The following is a 23868-nucleotide window of genomic DNA, read 5'->3' as shown; positions in this document are numbered from 1 at the left end:
CTGACAATTCGGAGCCTGGAACCTGCTTTGGATTCTGTGTCTCCCTCTCTCTGTGTTCCTCCCCTCCTTGCAATCTCTCTCTCTCTCTCTCTTTCTCTCAAAAGTAAAGATTAAAAAAAAATTTTTTTGAAGGAAAATCCTCAAATAAGATTTGACTTACCTCATCACTGTGGCAGAACATAGGTGTAAACACATTCTCCAAGAGAGACAGTACATGTTCATATGCTTCAAAAAGGCATCTCATAGTTTGAAGTTTCACAACATCTATATATGGGCCTTCAGCAACTATTAAAAAAAATTATATTGTAGAAACTATTTATGAATACCATAAATACGTTATACAGTAGTTTAAAATGACAGTGAAAGAGAATTCAAACAGTCCTAAAATTATATTTTGCAGAAAATCCACTTATGAGGTACAGAAATCACACTAGGATAAGGAATCAGAACAAGTTCTGGCAAGTATTAGTTATGTGAATTGTGACTAAATTTCTCATCAAAGTTTTTATTTTGTTAGGTGAATACAGAAGAAAACTGACAACATTAAAAATGGTAAAAGGGCTATATTTTCATCAACATCTTTGACTTACTTTTTTGAATCTCTTCTACAATAAAGGGATCAAATCGAATTTTGTCAATACTTTCATCCAAACAATATGTTTTATAAATCTTCTGCAACTCTTCATGAAGAAACAGCATTTCATCATTTGACAACTCTGGTCGCAAAATTCTATCATTGAATTCCTCTAGCAAATTAGGAAAATTGTATGAAAAAATGGATTATTTCAATATAATATAATGTAGTGTAATATAATGTAATGATATAATATAAAATTCCCAGCCTAATAGTAATCAATATTAAAAACAGCAATTACGATCTATTCATTTTAAGCTTTTAAAAAATTTCAATTGGAAATAAACTAACTACCCAGAAGAAAGAAAAACTGTTAACCAAATATTTGATATATTAACATAAAATATATAAACACACAGCAATACAAATTTCTAAAATTTAAAATAGCAAAAATTTCTAAAAATTTCTAAAACTTTCATTTAAAGAACATATTTGATTACATTCTTATACCAATGGTCATTAATATTTTGAAATCTAATTCACTAAATAACAGTGAAACTTAAGGCTTTTTAAAGTTCCAGTCAGGGGCGCCTGGGTAGCTTAGTCTGTTAAGCATCTGACTTCGGCTCAGGTCAGGATCTCACAGTTCATGTGATTGAGCCCCACNCTCATGGTTCATGGGTTCGAGCCCCACGTCAGGCTCTGTGCTGACTGCCAGCTCAGAGCCTGGAGCCTGTTTCAGATTCTTTGTCTCCCTCTCTCTCTGACCCTCCCCTGCTCACGCTGTCTCTCTCTCTCTCTCAGAAATAAATAAAACATTATAAATAAATAAACAAACAAACATTAAAAAAATTTTTTTAGCAAGCGTCCTATATAGTCAAAATAATCAAGACTATAGTCTTGGCCGAAAAACAGACACATGGATCAATGGAATAGAAGAGAATCCAGAGACACACATATATGGTCAAATAATTTGACAATTCAAGATGGGGAAGAAATGATTCTTTAGAAAATGGGTGTCAGGGGGGTGCGTGGGTAGCTTGGTTGATAAGTGTCTAATTCTTTTGATTTCAGCTCAGGTCAGGATCTCACAGTTCATGTGATTGAGCCCCACATCAGGCTCCATGCTGATACAGCACAAAACCTGTGTGGGATCCTCTCCCTCCTTCTCTGCTCATCCCTGCTTGTGTGCTCTCTCTCTCTCTCAAAATAAATAAACTTAATAAAATGGGTATTAGAAAAACTGGATATCCATAACCATATGAGGAAAAAAAATGAACCTCCACCCCTACCTAATACCAATACAAAAGTATTTCAAGATCACAAACCTACATGTACAATATAAAACTATAAAGCATCTAGAGAAGAACAGGCAAATATCACCTTGACTTTGGTTAACAAAGATTTCTTATGGAAGTCTCTGAAAGCACTACCCATAAAATTAAAAACAGATCTACTGCGTTATCATCAAAATTTTAAAATTCCACTCATCAAAAGATACTATTCAGAAAATGAAAAGACAAGTCATAGTCTGGGAAAAATATTCTTAATACTTGTATCTGACAAAAGAGTTGCACCTGGAATATATAAAGAACTCCTATAATTTGGGAGCACCTGGTTGGCTCAGTCAGTTAAGTGTCGAACTCTTGATTTTGGCTCAGGTCATGATCTCAGTTCATGGGATCAAGCTCAATCAGGCTCCATGCTACAGCACAGAGCCTGCGTGAGATTCCCTCTCCCCTCCTCCCCTGGTTCTCTGTCTCTCTCAAAATAAATAAATAAGCTTTAAAAAAAAAAAAAAAAAAAGAAAAAAGAACTCCTATAACTCAATGACAAGAAAAATAACAATTCAATAAAAAATAGGCAAAAGACTTAAACATTTCCATATACAAAGATATTCAAATGGCCAATAAGTATATGATAAAGTGTTCAACACTACTAATTAAAGAAATACAAATTTAAAGCACAATAAGAGGGGCATCTAGGTGGCTGTGTTAGTAGAGCATCTGACTTCAGCTCAGGTCATGATCTCACAGCTTGTGGGTTCAAGCCCCATGTCTGGCTCTGTGTTGACAGCTCAGAGTCTGGAGCCTGCTTCGGATTCTGTGTGTGTCTCTCTCTCTGCCCCTCTCCCCCACTCACACTCTCTCTCTCTCAAAAATAAAGAAACATTAAAAAAATTGAAAGCACAATAAGATACTATCACACATCCACTAAAATGGCTGAAGTTAAAAAGATAAATAGGGGGGGCGCCTGGGTGGCTTAGTCGGTTAAGCGTCCGACTTTCGCTCAGGTTCGTGGGTTCGAGCCCCGCGTCAGGCTCTGTGCTGACTGCCAGCTCGGAGCCTGGAGCCTGTTTCAGTCTGTGACTCCCTCTCTCTCTGACCCTCCCCTGCTCACGCTGTCTCTCTCTATCCTAGAAATAAATAAAAATATTTAATAAAAAATATTAAAAAATAAATAAATAAATAAAAAATAATAAAAAGATAAATAGGGGCACCTGGGTGGCTCAGTCGGTTAAGCGTCCGACTTTGGCTCAGGTCATGATCTCACGGTTCGTGGGTTCAAGCCCCGCATCGGGCTCTGTGCTGACAGCTAGCTCAGAGCCTGGAGCCTGTTTCAGATTCCTTGTCTCCCTCTCTCTCTGACCCTCCCTTGCTCATGCTGTCTCTCTCTCTCAATCTCTCTCAGAAATAAATACATAAATAACATTAAAAATATTTTTAAAAAAAGATAAATAAATACGACCAAATTTTTGTAAAAACATGGAGCAACCGGGATTCTCAAATATTGCTAGGGAGGATAAAACAGTATAACCACTTTGGAAAACAATTTAGCAATTTCTCATATAACAAAATATATATCTACCCTGTGACCCAGCAATTCTATTTCCAGTTATTAAACATATGCCCAACAGAAATCCTTATACAAGAACATGCATGGCAATTTTCTTCATAATAGCCCAAAAATTAAAGCAGTCCAGATACCCATCCACAAGAAGAATGAATTTTTAAAAAAGAAAAGAAAAAAAAGAAAACCCACCCTGTGGTGGACTCATATAAAAGAATATTACTTAGCAACAAAAAAGAGCAAAGTATTCCTCTACACAACAACATGGACCAATGTTAAAAAGCATAATCTTGAATCAGTGAAGCCAGGCACGAAAGAGTACACACTATGTACTCCACTTATACCACAAAATGGTACAAGCAAAACTAATCTGTGGGGAAGGGAATGAGAGCTCTGATGGCTCTGGCAGGAGTGGGAGTGGGAGCAGGAGTAGCTTGTCTAGGAAGGACCCCATCGTTCTGGAGTGATGGAAATGTTCTGCATCTTGATAAAGGTGTAAGTCACATAGATGTACAGATGTGTCAAAACTGATCAAACTGTACAATTAACTTCTAGGAGTTTCACCGTGTGAATTACACCTCAGTTTTTTTAAAGTTATATTTAAAAAAGAAGTCAGCTGATCAAAAGACAGTTGTAGATTATGTTACAATCTGGAAAGGAGTGGACACTTAAGATCTTGACAACTCAAAGGTAAGCTTAGAGTACCTAGTAAAAAAAAATTTAGCACAATGACACACTACAGCATCAGATCTGATCTAAACATTCAAATGTATTTAAAATATATAATACATTAAAAAGTATAAAAATGACTTTGTTAAAGTGCACAGGTAAGCCTCACCCACAGTCAGACATATTTGCAATACATGCACCGCTCCTTCTTGTTTCAGAAAGTTCATAAAACGAAATAAGAGATCTTGCTGCTCTCTGATTTGCTTCAATTCCAACTTCAGCACCTTAATACAATATGAGAGAAGAGTAAGTTAGGCCATATAAATACATGATAAAATTGTTTGTATCAAAAGTAATATATGTTATTGGTAAACATACTTACAGACGGCTTTTTATTTCTAGGTTCTGCAAACTTCTGCAAGAATGGAACCAAAGGGGAAGGCAGTTCAGTTGCTTTTTCAGGCTTTGAAGAAAGAAAATTAATTCAATAGAAGTGCATGCGATTGGACAGAAACCAAAATTTGATGCAATCTGAATGCTTCTAATATAATACTCACTGGACTGTCATCTATGAAGATGATAAGCAAATGATTCACAGTATCCTAATGGAAAATAATACAAATAGGTCAAAATAATTCCATTACCATCTTCTCCCAAAATTCTCAAAGCTTTTTTCATACTGTGAAAGTTTCTAGAAAAATGAAGAAAAAATGGAATAGTGGCAAAGCATCTGCACACATGTAATACAGAAGGACTTTAAAAAATCTGTGATGTAAGGTCTCACTTTTAGGAAAGTGGGCAAAGAAAACTTATTCTGACTTCAGCATTTAAAATGTTTATAAAGGTGTCTGGGTAGCTCAGTTGGTTAAGTGTCTGACTTCATCTCAGGTCATGATCTCACAGTTTGTGAGTTTGAGCCCATGCCAGGCTCTGTGCTGTCACTGCAGAGCCTACTTCAGATCTTCTGTCTCCCTCTCTATGTCCCCCATCCCCTGCTCACACATATGCTCACTCGCTCTCTCTCAAAAATAAATAAACATTAAAAAAAAACTTTAGAACACCTGGCATAATGTAAATACTCCATATATATATAAATAAAATAAGATAAAGTGTTAAAAACGATTCCTATTTCTTCAAAATCCTATTTCTTCAAGTAAGAGGAAGTGAAATGTCCATCAATGTATGAATAAAAAGGAAAATGTGGTATATACCTATAATGGAATATTATTCAACCTTAATAAGGAACAAAATTCCAATATATGCTACAACATGGATAAATCTTGGAGACATTATGCTAAGGGAAATAACACTGTCACAAACAGACAAATACTTCATGGACCCACTTATATAAGGTACCCAGAATAGTCAAATTCATAGAGATAGGAAGTACAGTGGTGGTGCCAGGGGCTAGGAGGAAGAATAGAGAATTATTTAATGAGTACAGAGTTTCAGTTTTATAAGATGAAAAGATCCTAGAGATGAGTAGTAGTGATGGTTGCTCATAATGATTGTATTTAATATCACTGAACTCTACACATAAAAACATTTAAGATGTTAAATTTCATATTATATGTATTTTATCACAATTTGAAGCCATTTTTTAAGCCTTACTGGATCAGCTAGGAAATCCAAAGAAGGAAGGAACACTGAACCAGAGAGGATCTCTCTTAAGAGTAAAGTCAGGGATCTGGAAAAATAAACAATATTGTACATAGTTAGTGATTTATATCAGTTCTTACCTAGGGATCTTGTTAAAATGCAGACTGATTCGATAGATATGCCCTAAGAGACTGCACTTCTAAAAAGTTCCCAAGTAATATGCATGCTAGTGGTTCATACACCACACTTGGGAGTCATATACTGAATAAAAGAGAGTACTATTTAAGAGAAAACAGCATTTCCTTAACAGAAAGGATTTGCGTGAGCATTAGAAAACACTCCTCTCAGAATATTTAAAATATATTTTTAAATTAAGTTTAAAATTAATAGGTTTTTAACAGGATAATTACTTTGTAACTATAATATTTAAATTAACATTACAGGGGCACCTGGGTGGCTCAGTCGGTTAAGCATCTGACTTCAGCTCAGGTCATGATCTCACAGTTTGTGGGTTCAAGCCCCACATCAGGCTCTCTGCCTTCGACAAGGAACCTGCTTGCTTCAGATCCTCTGCCCCTCTCTCTCAGTGTGCCTCCCTGTCTTGTTCTCTCTCTCAAAATAAATAAACTTTTAAAAATAATAAATAACATTATATATTAATTTGTTTAAAATAAAAATATTTTCATTAAAATATTTAAAATTTTAAAAAAATAATACAAATCTTATGTTATAAATAAAGTGATACTTAAGGTACATCACTAGGGGGACCTGGCAGACTTAGTTGGTAAAGCAAACAACTCTTGATCTAGGAGTTGTGGGTTCAAGTCAATGTTGGGTGTGGAGATTACTTAAAAATAAAATCTGAAAATAAAATAAAATAAAATAAAATGAAATAAAATAAAATAAAATAAAAAACAAAGTACATCACTGAAAATAAGCCACAACTTCTCCTCTAAGAATTATTAGGATAAGAGTAATGAGGTAATTTTATGGAGTAATCTAAACATGTTCCTGCCAGAACAAGGAAGGATAATCTAGATAAATTCTAATTATTCTTCTCAGGTGTATATCTTAAAACACAAACTTAGGGGCACCTGGGTGGCTCAGTCAGTTAATCGGCCGACTTCAGCTCAGGTCATGATCTCACAGTCCATGGGTTCAAGCCCTGCATCGGGCTCTGTGCTGACAGCTACCCCAGAGCCTGAAGCCTGTTTAAGATTCTGTGTCTCCCTCTCTCTCTGCCCCTCCCCCAGCTCGTGCTCTGTCTCTCTGTCTCAAAAATAAATAAACGTGAAAACAAAAAATTTAAAACACAAACTTATCTATCAGTTTAGTTTGTTCAAAGTGTTTCTGCCACTGAGTCACAATGTACATGTCTTTAAAATGTACCACCAAGAATGAACAAAGTATAATGATCTCAAATTTAAAAACCTGATTTTATTCATATTTACCTTGGGAATTTCCAAAAATAAACCTAAGCAACACAACACATCATGAATACTTAGCACCTAAAATGGCATTTTAAGACCTGACAAACTATACTTCTTAAATGAAAATTTATTCACATCATAGCCTAATCTCAAGTTTTAGTGTACTCTTGTTATGATCAAGAAAGGCAACATACAGGGGTGCCTGGATGGCTCAGTCGGTTAAGCATCTGACTCGATTTCAGCCCAAGTCATGATCTCAGGATTCATCAGTTTGAGCCCCGTGTCAGGCTCCAAGCTACTGGTGTTGAGTCTATTTAGGATTCTCTCCCTCTCCTTCTCTGCCCCTTCCCCGCTCTCTCTGTCTCAAAATAAATAAACTTAAAAAAAAAAAAAAAAAAAGAATAGCAATATACATATGGCATGGTATGCAAATACTGCTATGACATTTTCCAATCTATTTATACCTGCAGTCTGTTGCTTTAGGAGGCAAAATATAAGGAAAAAGTAGTTCAGTAAGTTTTCTTAAATAGTGTAATTCATCTCTCCGACTCCTCAAAGCCACATGAAGCTCTGGACCATATTCTTCTAAAGCAGCTTGCTGTAAAAATTCTGTATTTTCTACTACAGAGATTAAAAAATAAATATTGAAATAAGTTAAGCAATATTAACTAATTTCAGCCATTTCAGCTCACAAACAGAAAATCATTTAACATAGTATTCTTTCCTAGCCCTCCTTTCTTTCCAATATGTATGTTTCTGGGAAATTTTGCACAAATAGGATATAAAAATAATTCCCTCCTTGCCAGTTTTTCAATTTTCCAAAAAATTGGTAAAAAGACCCCTTCCCAATGCAAGCAAGAATTTTAATTCATTTCACTATCTTATAGATTAAACAGGGGTGCCTGGGTAGCTCAGTCAGTTAAGCAACTCTTGCTTTCAGCTCAGGTCATGATCACACGATTTAAGAGATCGAACTCTACATCAGGCTCTGTGCTGATGGTGTGGAGCCTGCTTAGGATTCTCTCTCTGCTCCTTTCTCCCTCCCTCTCACTCTCTTTAAAAATAAACTTAAAATATTATATTAAAAAAGCAAATATTTACTTTAAAAATGGAAAAAACTATAGAAAATTTCTAGCACATAGAAAACTGTTATCAAATGTTATATCTATTCATCCTCTGCAAATACAAAAAAAAAACTTTTAAAATTTCACTGTCTACTTTCACAACAAAATCATTAAACTTTTAAAGCACTTACGGTATAGAAACTGGCTTCCTTGGTTAAGTTCTATACATTCTGCCCACATATAGGACACAATAAGTACAGAACTGTTGAAGGTAGAAGTCCATGAATAGATTCATCACGTAACGAAAATTAACTGACGATAAAACTTATATTAACAGAAAGTTTTCTTAAAAGGCCAAGTACTAAATATTTTAACTTAAAGGCGATAGTATTGTCATTCCTTTTTACAGACCTCAAAAGAGCAGAAGAAAAACAAGTCATGTTTTCCCCTATTTGCATTCTGTGCCAAGTTTTAAAATCGTGGCATCTATGAAGAGACTCTTGACTCTAATTCAATGGCATTTATTTTTCACTATTTTCTTCTATTTTTATTGAAAGAGAATGTAAGCACATTTACCCAAAAAAAGTCAATATATGCATTCTAATAGTGTGAATACTAAGAAGATAAATGAAGAACATCTGTGCCTGAGGTACAAAAGGACTGGCAAAGGCAAATGTAGTTTTTACAAGAAATGCATTTTTTTTTCATAATTATCCAATTATTTGCTAAGCATTTTTTCCAAGAATTTGGGACACAGGTCTTCTAAAAATCTGTCATGAGCCAGAATTTAAAATAAGACTAAGCCATACTAAATTCCAGTTCTACTTCTTTAGCAAACTGATATAATCTTGAACAAATGATAGAATCCCTATAAGCCTCAGTTGCCACATCAGTATGTAGTTAAGTAGTAATTAACACTGAAAAGTCATCATGCAAAATGTATAAGTAATTATAATAGTCAATGTGATTAAGCATTCACACATAAAATACAAATTGAATCACTAGATTGGAATCTATTCAAGATCTGTCAGACAGGAAAGTTTTTTGTAGTTCTAGATAATGAGAAAATAAATGAAGCAAAAGAGTAAGAGAATACAGGGAGGAAAATCTTAATTGGGAATATAAGCAAATATAGATGCTGGAAAACAGAGCATGGATTAAACCCCACTAATCATCAGTACATCTACTACCTAAACAGTTAGTAGTTTTCAGACCAAACCAGGAAACGTCTCCAGAATCCATGACAAAGAGATATCTTTAGTATGACAGACTAGAGAGTGAGGTCCTTCTGCACAATTTATTACTGAATTTAAATTAAACCAAATGCTTCTAAATGTGTGAACAATCAGTATTTCTAAGGGCCATAAAAGTACTTACACAGAAAACATCTATATAATCCCTATTCTTAAAAGACATATTGTAGAGAAAACACCAAGTGTAAAAGGAATATGGGTAAATAGATGAACATTTAATTATGAATGATCATAATTATGAGCAATTATGGGGCCAAAGAATTTAGAAAATAAATCCATGCATTAAAGAAATGAAAATTCAAAAATCTGTAAACCTTTTTTACAGTCTATCTAATTCACTGTCATAATATTTAGAATAAAATAAATAGAATATTTAGGGCTTTTGAATAAAACGAAAAGTCCTTATTCTAAACTCTGGCTTTTTCTTTTAATAATGTTTTATTTATTTCTGAGAGAGAATGAGAGACAGCGTTAGCAGGGGAGGGTCAGAGAGAGAGGGAGATACAGAATACGAAACAGGCTCCAGGCTCTGAGCTAGCTGTCAGCACAGAGCCCAATGCGGGGTTCGAACCCACGAACTGTGAGATCATGACCTGAGCCGAAGTCAGACACTTAACCGACTGAGCCACCCAGGCGCCCTAAACTCTGGACTTTTAATTCTATGGGTCTCATTAACTACAATGTTATTAATGAATCTAATCTAGCATTTTATGGTAATTTTATAATTGGGAACCACTTTTTGCATTAATAATAGAAAATTAGCAACCCCTCTCTTGTCAAGACTCAACAACAAATTTCAAATAGGTTTGTTTATATAAATATATAATTATCTCTCTCTTAGAGGCAAAATAATTTGGGAATTTTATTAAACTAATTTAACTAAAACTAAAAAGATGGGGCAGCCGGGTGCCTCAGTCAGTTAAGCATCAGACTCTTGATTTTGTTTTGGGTCATGATCTCACAGTTCGTGAGATTGAGCCCCACGTCATTGTACAGCCTGTTTGGGATTCTCTCTCCCTCTCTCTCTCTGCCCTTCTTCCACTTGTGCTCTCTCAAAATAAATAAACATTAAAAGAAAAAAAAAAGATGCATCCATTTACCCAAAGCCCGAGTTCAAAGTGTTTGTCTTTAGAACATAGACTATATTAAATACCTTTCCCACATAAAAACCTGCACACAAATGTTTATACCAGCTTTATTCCTAACTGCCCAAACTTGGAAGAAAGCAAGATATCCTTCAATACATGAATGGATAAATAAACTGTGGTACATCCATACACTGGAATATATCTGAGCAATAAAAAGAAATGAGCTATCAAGCCATGAAAAGACATGGAGGACCCTTAAATACATATTTTTAAATAAAAGAAGCTAGTCTGAAAAGGCCACGGTATGATTTCAACTATATCACATTCTGGAAAAAGCAAAACTGTATAGACAGTAAAAAGATCAATAACTGCCAAAGGTTCATGAAGGAAAGAGGGAGAGGTGATAGGTGAAACTAGTCAAAACCTAAAGAATGTACAACACAAAGGGTAAACCCTAACGAAAACTATGGACTTTAATTAATAAAAATATATCAATATTGGTATATCAATGGTAAAAATGTACCAGTACAAGATGTTAATAGGGGAAACTAGAGAGAAATGGGCACTCTCTATACTCCTGCTCAATTTTTCTGTAAACTTAAAACTGCTCTAAAACCTAAAATTTACTGGGGCACCTGGCTGGCTCAGTTGGTGGATCATGTGACTCTTCATCTCTGAGTTGTGAGTTTGAACCCACAATAGGTATAGAGATTACCTAAAATAAAATGTTTTAAAAAAGAATAAATGTACTAAAAAAAAAAAAACTTTTCCTACGTTTTTTTTCTAACTGTTTTGCCTTGACAAAATGGCTAAAGACAATCAGTTTGTTTTTGCCAGTGACAGGACAATGACTTTCAAGTCAATTTTTTATTCAAAAATTAAATTATACATATTCAAACTCCTACTTTTCAAACATGTTGAAGGTAAAATTATTTTAGTTCTTATAAGATGAACACATAAAAAAATGTCAAATATAGAATTTAAAATGCTTCTCATACCTGAGGAATTACTCATACCAAGAAGCAAATAAACTAATTATTTGATTTAATTTTACTTCAACTCTGATGAGAACATAATTTCCCCAAGTGAACTGATTATATTAGCTGGTACTATGAGGGAGGGAAAATTGGTTCCATGTTCAGATGAATTTAGAACTGGTAAGTTAAAAACTATTCAAGTAGTTAAAGCTATTTCTTTGCTATAGGACAACTCACAGATATTGGTATGCTAGTATTTACTAGGAATTTCCAGAAAGGGAATATAGTATGTAGTAATTACCAGAAAATATGACCATGAAACCTCTTTTACATGGTTATCTATATGGAGTAGTATGTAGTATCGATAAAGAATACCAAAAGCATTGGGAAAGCATGGACAAATAATACCAAATGCAAATGCAAACACATTTTTACAATGTGTTTTTTACAAATACACATTTGTATAAAGAATCAAGCCTAGAACACAGAAGTGATTTTATTAAAGAAAAATTTCAGTTTGATCTAAGAGCAAGAAAAGTCCCAAATGAATTTCACTCATTCAATCAGAAAACATTTGGTATGTGCAAATCATGACAGTATGAAGGCCAGGACATACACAAAAAATGCAAATAGTTAATCTCAACCAAAGCATAAATCACAGTGAAAGACAAGAGTAGATCAAAGTATTTGACTAGACAAGAAAGTATTTAAGTATACAATTTAGACTATAGCAGAGTCACTAATTTTAGTAGAGCGATAACATGATAACTGTAGTATTGTGAAATTAAATGGTACTAATATACACAATGGGCTGGAATAGGTCAAAACTGTTGAAATCATTAAGAAAAAAAGAAAGGGGGAAGAGATTATGAGAGATACCTCAGTGAAAGTAATGAAGGAAAAACTATTATTCAGAAAAAGACAAGCGTCATCAATAATATATCCAGAAGTTAATTATATTTTAATTTTCACAGATTCCTGAGTTTTTACAATCAGGACTTACATCACTCATATCATAAACAAAATACTGAAAAAGATTTCAGTTTAAAGAAATACTTTCACAACATTTGTGAATATCAAATACATCAGTATTCATACTTAGGTATTTAAGGTGAAAGTTGGTATATAAAAATCACTCAAACTTTGTAGTAGAAAACTGTATTACCTTTCTGACTGGCTTTAACTATCACTTCTATATGCTTCATTGCTGCTTTTAACAGTTTCTTGGTTATAATAGATGGAATATCCACCTGGAAAAATTTAATATTAAATTAACAATTTAACAACAAATTAACAGCAAAAAATTTTAACAATAAAACTTTTTTTTTTTTTTACAAATAGTTTATTGTCAAATTAGTTTCCACATAACACCCAGTGCTCATCCCCACAAGTGCCCTCCTCCATGCCCATCCCCCCCTCCCCCCCACATCCATCAGTCCTCAGTTTTTGTCAGCATTCAAGAGTCTCTCATGGTTTGCCTCTCTCCCTTTCCCCCACCATTTCCCCCCTTCTTCTCCCGATTGGTCCTCTGTTAAGTTCCTCCTAGTCCTCCTATACGTGCACACATGATATTTGTCCTTCTCTGCCTGACTTATTTCACTCAGCATAACACCCTCAAGGTCCATCCATGTAGCTACACATGGCCAGATTTCATTGTTTCTCATTGCCATGTAGTATTCCATGGTATAGATAAACCACATCTTCTTGATCCATTCATCTGTTGATGGACACTTAGGCTCTTTCCATGTTTTAGCTATTGTGGAGAGTGCTGCTATGAACATTGGGGTACATGTGCTCCTATGCCTCAGCATTTCTGTATCCCTTGGGTAAATTCCTAGCAGTGCTAACAATAAAACTTTTAAAATAATTACCAATGAGTTACAATGTCAGGAATACTATATTTAAGATTCTGGAACACAGGATCTTAAAAGTTAAGAGATATTATTTAGAAATCCTTCAAAAATAATTTAAAAGCATGTTATATTCTTGGATCATACTAACTGTAACTTTAGACAGTTTTTCTATCATGATAAAGAAAATGTATCTTAATATGCATACACTATATACTAAATTTTCTCACAAGATATATCTTTATTTCTTTAATGTGTTTCTTTTAAACACAAAGAAAAATCAAGTGACATTATCCCTTTGAGGCCATAAATTTCTATTTATTAAGGTTACTTAAAATGAAGCTTTTCATTCAGTTTACAAGATAAATCCTGGTTTTAAGCTATATGGAAGCATTCTATTTTGGAATAACACTCAATTTCAGCATTCCCCACAGACATTTTTCAGCTTAAAGGCTGAAAACTGTAGTGACTATGGTTGGTTAGTGATGAAGGGTTGAGGGCTTATATGCACACACAGAAAAGAGATAAAAAAAATAACTAAGACTAAATTGCAAATAAAATGAATCACCAAAAAGCATATTTACTGACTTCAACAGGTTTATCTTCTACCACAATGCTCAACACATTATATTTTCCTTTTATCAAAGGCATGAAAAAAACGCATCACAGTAAAGTTTTGTGATAACTCTTCAATTCTTTTTCAATTCTATATTAAGGAAGAGCGGGAAAAAACGTGGGCTAATAAATCTAGTAAGTGTGATGGATCATAAACTCCCAATTTTTAGTGATCTACCAGTAAAACCCAGAGCAGTTAACAGATATCTTTTGGCTGTGTAAGATCAAACATATTCAATAAGAGGGGATATTTTTATTAGTTGTATGCCTTGCTGCAAAATAACACGACTCTTCATTTCTCCCTCATTTCTCACCCTTAGTATTATAAATTGCTACAATGTTTATCAAACAGGATGCTTTTATTTTCAAACATTTTATAAAATCTTCTAAGAATACTCATGAAAATTTTTATTTATAAGTTCCATTTTAGAGACTTCAGGTCAGAATCAAAATGATAAAATAATAGGTTCATCACTATAATTTAAAAAATATACACCACCATTGTGTACCCTTAAATAATTCTTTATTTTCATTATCCCTAAACTGCTAATTTATATTATTTAGGCAACGGTATCAAGGACAGAACACTGTACTAGGAATAAATTGACCCAGGCATAATCCTTGACCCATTACCTACCTCTGACTCTTTGTCAAAGTGAGTTTCTATATAATGGGTATGATAATGACCCACTTCTCTCCCCGGATAATGATACAGATAAAATGAAAAGAAAGGATGGAGTGTCTGAGTGGCTCAGTTAAGCATCTGACTCTTGATATCGGGCTCAGGCCATGATCTCATGGTCATGAAACCAAGCCCCATGTGTGGAGCCTGCTTGGGATTCTCTCCCTTTCTCTTTCTGCCACCCCTCACTTCACAAATAAACATTAAAAAAAAAAAATGAAAAGGACAGATAGCATAACAATCCAAAACACAAAAGAAAATATTGGCAAATCTTATGTATGAATTCTTATAACTCAATAATAAACAGACAACCAGGTTAAAAAATGGCAAAGAATCTGAAAAGACACTTCTCAAAAAAAGATATACAAATGGCCAATAAGCATATGAAAAGATACTCAATGGCACAAGTCATGAGGAAAATGTAAATCAAAGCTACAGTGTTACCACTTCATACCCATTAGGCATGGTTAGAATCCAAAAATGAGATAATAGCTTGTTCTGGCAAGGATGTAGAGAAATCAGAACCCTCCTATACTACTCGTGGGAATGTAAAATGGTATAGTCACTTTGGAAGAGTCTGGCAGTTCCTTAAAAATTAAACAGAGTTACTGTTTGGCCCAAAATTACACTCCTAAGTTTATACCCTAAAGAAATAAAAATATATATCCCCACAATCATCAAAAACCCTTGTACACAATGCTATGGAAGCATTATCTATAATAGCCAAAAAGTGGAAGTAATCCAAATGTACATCATCTGATGGATGAACGAAATGTGGCATATCCACACAATGGTATATTATTTAGACCTCTGAAAGAAGTCCGGATACATGCTACAACATAACATGGATGAACTTTGAAAACATTATGCCATGTGAAAGCAACCAGTCACAACAGGTAGCATATTATATGATTCCATTCATATGAGATGTCCAGAATAAACAAATCTGTATTTGTTTATAGATTGATTGTTGGCTAGAGCTAAGAGGATGAAAGAATAAGGATTTATGGCTAAAGAGTGAAGTCTCTTTTTGGGTGATAAAAACAGTATAAAATTGTGGTGATGGTTGCATAATTTCAGGAACATGTGAAAAAACAATGAACATTTAAATGAGTGAGCTGTCTGGTATACAAAGTAGACCTCAATAAAGCTGTTACCAAATAATACACATAACGCAATCCAAGTATGAAGTACTATGATTTTAAAATCACTAGGCTCTCTCAAAGCCTAACATAGCAAAACTATTCTCCTAATTAATACTTATAAATTTATTTTAATGAATCAGCTTTTTGATCAATTTTACTTGACTTACTCTAAATTGTAATTTAAGTGGCTTATTATCACCCAACTGGTATTTCTTACCAACTCTTTTATTCCAATTACACAGTCTACACAAATGCCTTAGAATTTGTTTAAACAATACGATTAAGGCACACCCGGATGGCTCAGTCAGTTAAGTATCTGACTTCGGCTCAGGTCACGATCTCGCGGTCCATGGGTTCAAGTACCACACGGGGCTCTGTGCTGACAGCTCAAGGCCTGGATCAATCCTGCTTTGGATTCTATGTCTACCTCTCACTCGGTCCCACCCCCACTCATATTCTGTCTCTCTCAAAAATAAACATGTAAACAATTTTTTAAATTAAGAAGTAAACAATATGATTAATATTTATCAACTTTTTAAATTTATAAAATAGTAAAAGCTCAATATGAAGAAAAATAAAGATGAACAGAAAGAAATGCATGGAAAGAACCAAAAATCAGCATCAACCCACTATGACAGTAAGAGTTAACAATGATAAGGAAATATATGTACTTAATACATATTAACAAGCTTTAATATGTGAGCTTTGTTTTCAATGTGGAAAAATGCCATGCATATTATTTTCCAGTCTTTGCTACTTGATTATGTAAGGAAAATAATTTCTCATGTAAATAAACCCTATTCTGTAAAACGATTTTTCATGGCTGCACAGGATTCTATAATTGGCATGTTCTATATTTTTAATCAACGATCTTATCATTGGACATTAGATTTTCTTTTCAATTTCCTTTTTATAAATTATACTATAATGAAACTTTGCACATCCATTTTTATATACATCTCATGATTATTTCTTTAAAATATATTATCAAAAATATAATTAAATTTGGGAGCATAGGTATTTTTAAGTCTTTTGTTAAAGATTACCAAACTGCTTTCCAGTATAAGAGTTATACCAATTTGGATTTGTACTTGTTTTGCCTGTTCCCCACAATGACCATTACTAGACATTATCATTCTTTATCTTTCCCAATCTGATAGGCAACAAAATAGCATCTCAACAAATATCAATATGTTGATATGAGACAACATATTTTCAAGTGTTTATTGGCCATTTTCATTTTTCTTTTGTGACCTGCTTATTCATATTTTTGCTTATCTTTTCTACAGTGATTGACTACTTTGTTAATTTCTCAAAAAAGTATAGAAACACTTAACAAGATTTATCTTTATTTAGTAATTATAGTAATTATATATATACCAGTTTATTGTCAGTGTGTTCAAGTCTATCAAATTGTGTGTCTACAGCCAACATACTGTATGTAACGATATACAGGCAAAGGCCAAAACAGAAACATAATACAGCTTGAAAAAATATTTTTTTTTAATAGATCATAATCATCGCCATTTACTCAACAAATTCATCTAACTGGAACATGACCTTTTTTTCCCCTATAGTTGTCTTTTTATTTCTAGTTACCACAAACCAAGATGGGTAAGCATTAGAGAAAGTAAAACTTATTAATAAATCAAAAATGACCCATTCATCTTTTAATCTAAAAAACATAAAAGTGAAGGAAAAAATACTTAGAGTATAGGATAAAGTAAAACTAAGATTAAAAAAAAAAAATTTTAGTAATAATAAAACCCCCAATTCCCAAATTTCTCATTATAAATATATACCTTGTGAATCCTTCGAATTAAGACAGATGCAAAAAACCGTAATGTAATTCTCAGTTCATCAACAAAGGACTCATCATCTGTGACATCCCTTCAATTAAGGAAAAAGCAAGCATTTAAGAGCTCAGAGAAATACACAGTTACTCCTTCTACAAACCCAGGAAAGTTCAGAACATCCTCTCTTTTTCCATTTATTTATGCTATTTTCCTTTGCTTTTCAACAATGCATTACATTACAGAATAAAAGATTAAAATGTACAAAGAAAAAATAAACATCTCCCATAATTCTAGTACCAAGACCTAACCACTACTAAACTGTAGTATATATTTCCTTGAAGACAACCACATGTACAAAGTTCTATTTTTACAATACTACAATCATTTTCTAAGCATCATTAAAGAAATTTCTATAAAATAAAACAGAATAATTTTGGAGGAGCAAGAGAATTAAATAATACAATATTTTAATATGTTTTAAAATATTTATAGATTGGGGTGCCTGGGTGGCTCAGTCGATTAAACATCTAACTTCAGCTCAGGTCATGATATCACGGTTTGTGAGTTCATGCCGCATGAACAGTTCAGAGCCTGGAGCCTGCTTTGGATGCTGTGTCTTCCTCTCGCTCTCTACTCCTTCCCTACTCACTGTCTCTTTCTCTCTCAAAAATAAACAATAAAAAATTTTTTTAAATAAAATTAAATATTTATAGATTAATAATATAAACTGATCTTAAAAGGTAAAAAAAAAATCATTCTATTTGAGAAAGAAAACAAACTGAAACTCAAACATTTTTAAATGGAAATTTTGACAACTTTCTTCTGAGAAGCTACTTTTCCTTTTCATGAAGTCTTGAGGTCCCTAGAAGAATTAGGTCACTTCCCTAACTAAAGCAAGGAAGAAAGGTATGCATAATGGTGATATCCTGAACTTGGAGACAGTGCTATTAAGTCCGTTGGCAGAATAAAGAAGATAATTCTATTAATCATGTTCCCCACTATTAATCCCAGGGAAGTGGCTATTTCAACAATAATAACTACACTGAAGAGAAAACACATGCTTTAATATTTAGAAATAGAGCCAGCTTTTATGAAGAATCATGACACGGGCAGGAGTGAAGAGAGTCTTCACAACAGGATTCATTATACAAAAAGACTTATCACCAGCTTTACCTAAATGGCAAATGCCCCATTTTTAAGACAGAATCCAACATAAAAATATTAATTTACATAGCTTTTCAGGAAAATATGGCATATAAACTGGATATTAAGTTCAATACATACAAAGCATCTCACCTACTAGCAGTTTTTAATTAGAAAACTCAAAATATATAAAATTAAGACAGATGTCATTGACTATTACATCTAAGTCATATAGTGTAAGTTTCAAATATGTAACTAAAGACACCATAGTTTTGTAAGGAACCATTTATTAAATATATAACTTGAATTTCTGATTCTCAAACTAGATTAATCTTTCAGATCTAGAGTATTTTCTATATCCTTACAAGGCAGAAGGCACTTGTACATCCAGAGCAGATACTAAAAACAGTTACTTTGGGAAAAAAATTAATACTCTACGAAAATTCTAATAAAATTATCTTTCAATTTAATGAAACATCTGAATATAAATTTTTCCTCTAAATGTACAATTATTTCTAATGTAAAAAGTGCATACATAATATTAAGTTACTACATTTAGGAGTGATAAGGAATTCTCTAATTAATTTTCCTTCAAAAAGCAGCCTAGAGGGGCGCCTCGGTGGCTTAGTTGGTTAAGCGTCCGACTTTCGCTTAGGCCATGATCTCACGGTTCGTGGGTTCGAGCCCCGCATTGGGCTCTGTGCTGACTACCAGCTCAGAGCCTGGAGCCTGTTTCAGAGTCTGTATCTCCCTCTCTCTCTGACCCTCCCCTGCTCACGCTGTCTCTCTCTCTCTCCTAGAAATAAATAAAACATTAAAAAAAATTTTTTTTTTTAAAAAGCAGCCTAGATTTTTTTCTTCTTTGCTGTGACTAAACTGTTAATTGACTGCTATGTCTATGGTTCTTATCTATGGCCAATTATGCCTCCCAGGTAATACCTGGCAATCTCTGAAGACATTTTTGGCAGTCACAAATAAGAGGATGAGGGGATACTACTGGTATCTAATAGGAAAAGGCCAGGAGTTCTGCTAAATATCCTATAAAACACAGGACAGTCCCTCCAAAAAAATAATTACTTAGCCTAAAATGTCAATAGTGCCAAGGTTGAGAAATCCTGGCCTACACTGAAAACATTTCATTAGCACACTTAATTGTATTCACTAAAGAAAGCAAGTATTATAGAAAGAGCATACCTGTACCATGGATAAACAAAGTTTTCCAACACTAATTCAAGAACCTGTATAAAAATTATTTTTTAAAGAAAAATCAAATTAGTTAATTAATTCTAGGAAAATAAACACTAAGTAATATATATTACCAAGAACCAATTTTATAATCCCAAATATTGACATCTAATATACTCTCACATGACAAAGTATATATACCAACCTTACATGGTTGTTGTGATGATAAAAAAGTACATATGAGGGGCCCTTGGGTGGCTCACTTGGTTAAGCGTCCGACTTGACTTTGGCTCAGGTCACGATCTCAAGGTTCCTGAGTCCAGACCCCATGGTGGGCTCTGCACTGACAGCAAGGAGCCTGCTCAGGATTCTCTCTCTCCCCCTCTCTCTCTTTCCCTTTCCCACTCATATGCATGAACACTCTATCTCTCAAAAATATAGATTAAAATAAAGAACATATGTGAAAGCCATAAAACTCCATAAAAAGAAAAATTGCTATTAGAATAATATACATACACACTTTTCTAAATATTCCCACAATTTAAAAAATTTAAAAAAACTTAAATTGTTCCTGACTCTGAAGATTCACTGAACTAGAAGTTCTATGGAAAGAAGAAAAATGATAGGTTAAACTTTTGGATTCCTAACTTTCTCTATAAATCAGAACTTCTTTAATAAAATGAAGAAACAAGTAGGTAAGACTTACATAAGGGGTCAAATTTAGGTATAAGTGATTACTTCAGAAGGGAGAATCACGACTAAAGAAACCATGAGGTGGAATTCTGGGGTGCTAATAAATGCTTTTGTTTCTTGATCTGGGTGCTGGTTATATACATATGTTCACTTTGCAAAAATCTTAGGCTGTAAATTTATCATCACTATACAAATTACAAGTAAAAAAGTAACAAAACTAAAGAAACCCTAGGTGTTAAACTTTCCATTTCTAGGGGCACCTGGATGGCTCAGTCGGTTGAGCATCCTTTTTGGTTTCAGCTGAGGTCATGATCTCACAGCTTGGGAGTATGAGCCATGCATTGGGCTTTCTACACTGACAGTGCAGAGACTGTTTGGGATTCTCTCTCTCTGCTCCTTCCTTGCTTGCTCTCTCCCTCTCTCTCTCAAATAAACATTAAATAAAAAAAAAAAACTTTCCATTTCTTGTGTCTGGGTGTAACAGTATGCTAATTTTTAAAAAGACCTGCAACAACGGCGCCTGAGTGGCTCAGTCAGTCAAGCACCCAACTTCGGCTCAGATCATGATCTCATGGTTCAGGAGTTCAAGCCCTACATCATCCTCTGCTAGTAGCACAGAGCCTGCTCCAGATCCTATATCCCCCTGTTCTCTCTCTCTGACCCTCCCCTGCTCATGCTTGCTCTCTCTCGCTCTCTCTCTCTCTCTCAAAAATAAACAAACATTAAAAAAAATGTGGCTATTGCAAATGTAGAACTAAAAGATTCAAAAAATAATAAAAAATAAAAGACTTGCAACAGTAGGCAGTAACTTTTAAAAGCAGTAGGGAGGGAATGAAACAATATATCTAATCTGACTATATGCCTATATTCCTTCTCTGGCAGCAGTAAAAAAAGGTTGCAGATTCTCTAAATATTAAGGCAAGATTTGATTTTTTTTTATTAGAAAAACTAAGCACTAGTGATTACCAATTGGGAAAATAAGATACATAGAAATAAATACATAGGGATATAACATAGGAGACTAGAAAGTCTGCCATTAGACATTTGGTCTTACCACATCCAATCACCAAATATTACGGATTTTACATCCTGAGTAGGTATTTTCTACAGTTCCATTGTTCAGTCCTCATTCTCTCACCCCTTAACTGTAGCAATAGCCTCTAAACTAGTCTCCCTCCTTCCAAGCTAGCTTTCTTCTACCCTCCACAAAGCTCTTAATCTAAAACATGCATTTGAACATATTACTCCCCCTGTATAAACCCTCAATTTATCAAACCACAATATATCAAAGTAAGAAAAGTGGAGGTGCACTAATTTTAAAGGGGTGGGAGAAAGATGCCTGCCAGCTGCTGTGACCATTTATTTTCTTTTCACCTCCCACCGTATCCTGTGCATCACATCTGAAAATTCCAGTTACACAGTTCAAAAATCACTGGCTTCAATGATCAATTAAACTCCTTCAGCAAAGCCCTTTTAGTTTTTTGATGATCTGATTTCTAAAGGGCCATATAAAAACTGGTTAAGAACTAAGCCAGACATGGGTTTTTAAAGTGAGTTCTGCTACCAAGCAGTTATGAACTTAAGAAAGTTATTAAAACCCTCTAAAGCCCAGTTTTGGTAAATTCATCAATAATAGCACCTAGGTTGTATGATTTCAAGAAATAATGTAAGTAAATAGTACAGTGCCTAATACAGAGCCAAGTAACCAATAAATATTAGCTGCTAGAATACAGTATCTTCTTTGCCCACATCCTCCCTCATTTTGCCCTCCAGCTTACTGAACACCTTGTTTAAGAGCCTCTTTCCTTTCAAAAGCTCTTCCTAAATCATGAAATACCCTTTTCCACACCATCAGTCTGGCAAACTTCTAGTTATACTTTCTGATTTCCTTCTCAACAGTTACATATTTCTTCCTCTGTACTAATAATGTACATTGCACCATTTCTTCCATTATTGCCTGCATTTACATTATATTGTATTTACCTGTTTATACTGTCTACCTCCCATCCTAGACTGAAGTTCCTAGAAGAAAGGAACCGTATCTTATTTCTCCTTTCATTCCTGGAGCCAAGTCCAGTTCCTGCCTATAGTAAAATCTCAAAGAAGTGTTTTTAAATGTTGGAGCTAATATTTAGTGAACACCAATAAGTGCCAGGTAGTAAGCCAAAAGCTTCACCTTAAGTTCATTTTTTTTTTTTAAAGAAATGAAGTGCGAAAGACACAAATAATACTCTTGCTAGAGGTGTTATCTTCATCAGACCTCATCAAATCAACACTCTCCAATAAAAATGTAATGTGAGCCACATATGTAATCCTAAATTTTCTAGTACCTACATTTTTTAAAAAGTAAAAAGAAACAAGTGAAATTAATTTTATGGTATATTTTATGTAGACCAATATATCTAAAATATTATCATTTCAACATATAATCAATAAAATATATAATAAGATATTTTACCTTCCTTTTTTCTTACAAAGGCTCAAAATCACATCTCAATTTGGGCTAATATATTTCAAGTTGTTTATTAACAGCCACATGTGGCTAGTGGCTACCATACTAGACAGCATAGTCTTAAATCAAGGAATCTTGAAGATGAAAAAGGACTTACAGAAGAAATGAAAAAGAAAATTGCCAACAGTTTGGCATTTATGGAGCATACTTTTAGCCAAAGGATACAAATTGGGGAAAAAAAGATAATTAGACAGGATTCAGAAGCCTAATGCTATTCTTCAACTAATTAGCATTCAATTTAATTCAGTACATATCTAACAACTACCAACAAAACATCTGGCACTATAGTTAGTGCTGGGAACAAATGGGACACCATTCTCTGCCTTCAAGGACTTGACTGCTTTCTCAGATCAATGAGGAAAACAAGTCTCTAAAAGAAATAACTAAAATGTGTATGTTATCAAAAAGGTACATATGAAATGTGACTGCAACAAAGATAAGGAAGCATTCTTCCTAGTCCTACATTATGGTGAAAGAGTGATAAGTATCCTGTCCTCTGCTCTACCCTTCAGCAAATTTCAAAACTGGGACCATAATTCAGCAGGACAGACTTGCTTCTTATAGCTCAGGTCTCCTTTTGGAATTACAAAATAGTATTGCCTTACTACAAAGATGACTTCTATTATACAAGTTAAATAATATCTAGGTAAAACAGTGCTTTCTTTGGCTAAAATGTCCATTTACATTAGACATGGCGGGGGCGCCTGGGTGGCTCAGTCGGTTACGTGTCCAACTTCGGCTCT

The 23868-nt window shown here is 34.0% G+C and overlaps 1 protein-coding gene across 7 annotated transcripts in view; it reads right to left on the bottom strand.

Annotated features, from left to right (window-relative positions):
* Positions 1-23868, bottom strand: part of SNX14 (sorting nexin 14) — a 73206-nt gene that overhangs the window by 31241 nt on the left and 18097 nt on the right. For 6 of the 7 annotated variants that reach the window (XM_039221602.1, XM_039221603.1, XM_039221597.1 and 3 more), the window contains 10 exons: positions 19930-19973; positions 17599-17686; positions 12670-12754; positions 7587-7743; positions 5705-5780; positions 4651-4695; positions 4476-4556; positions 4263-4377; positions 591-746; positions 161-285 (listed from right to left, as the gene is read on the bottom strand). In XM_039221602.1, coding sequence (XP_039077533.1) covers positions 161-285; positions 591-746; positions 4263-4377; positions 4476-4556; positions 4651-4695; positions 5705-5780; positions 7587-7743; positions 12670-12754; positions 17599-17686; positions 19930-19973 — 972 coding nt within the window. The remainder of the gene's footprint in view (positions 1-160; positions 286-590; positions 747-4262; positions 4378-4475; positions 4557-4650; positions 4696-5704; positions 5781-7586; positions 7744-12669; positions 12755-17598; positions 17687-19929; positions 19974-23868) is intronic. The other variant, XM_039221599.1, reaches the window with a different exon arrangement.

The sequence above is a fragment of the Hyaena hyaena genome, unplaced genomic scaffold (genome assembly GCF_003009895.1).
Source record: "Hyaena hyaena isolate Hyena2069 unplaced genomic scaffold, ASM300989v1 scaffold_995, whole genome shotgun sequence".
NCBI lineage: Eukaryota > Metazoa > Chordata > Mammalia > Carnivora > Hyaenidae > Hyaena > Hyaena hyaena.
Note: the sequence above shows the minus strand (reverse complement) of the source record. Positions and strands in the feature narration are given on the sequence as shown.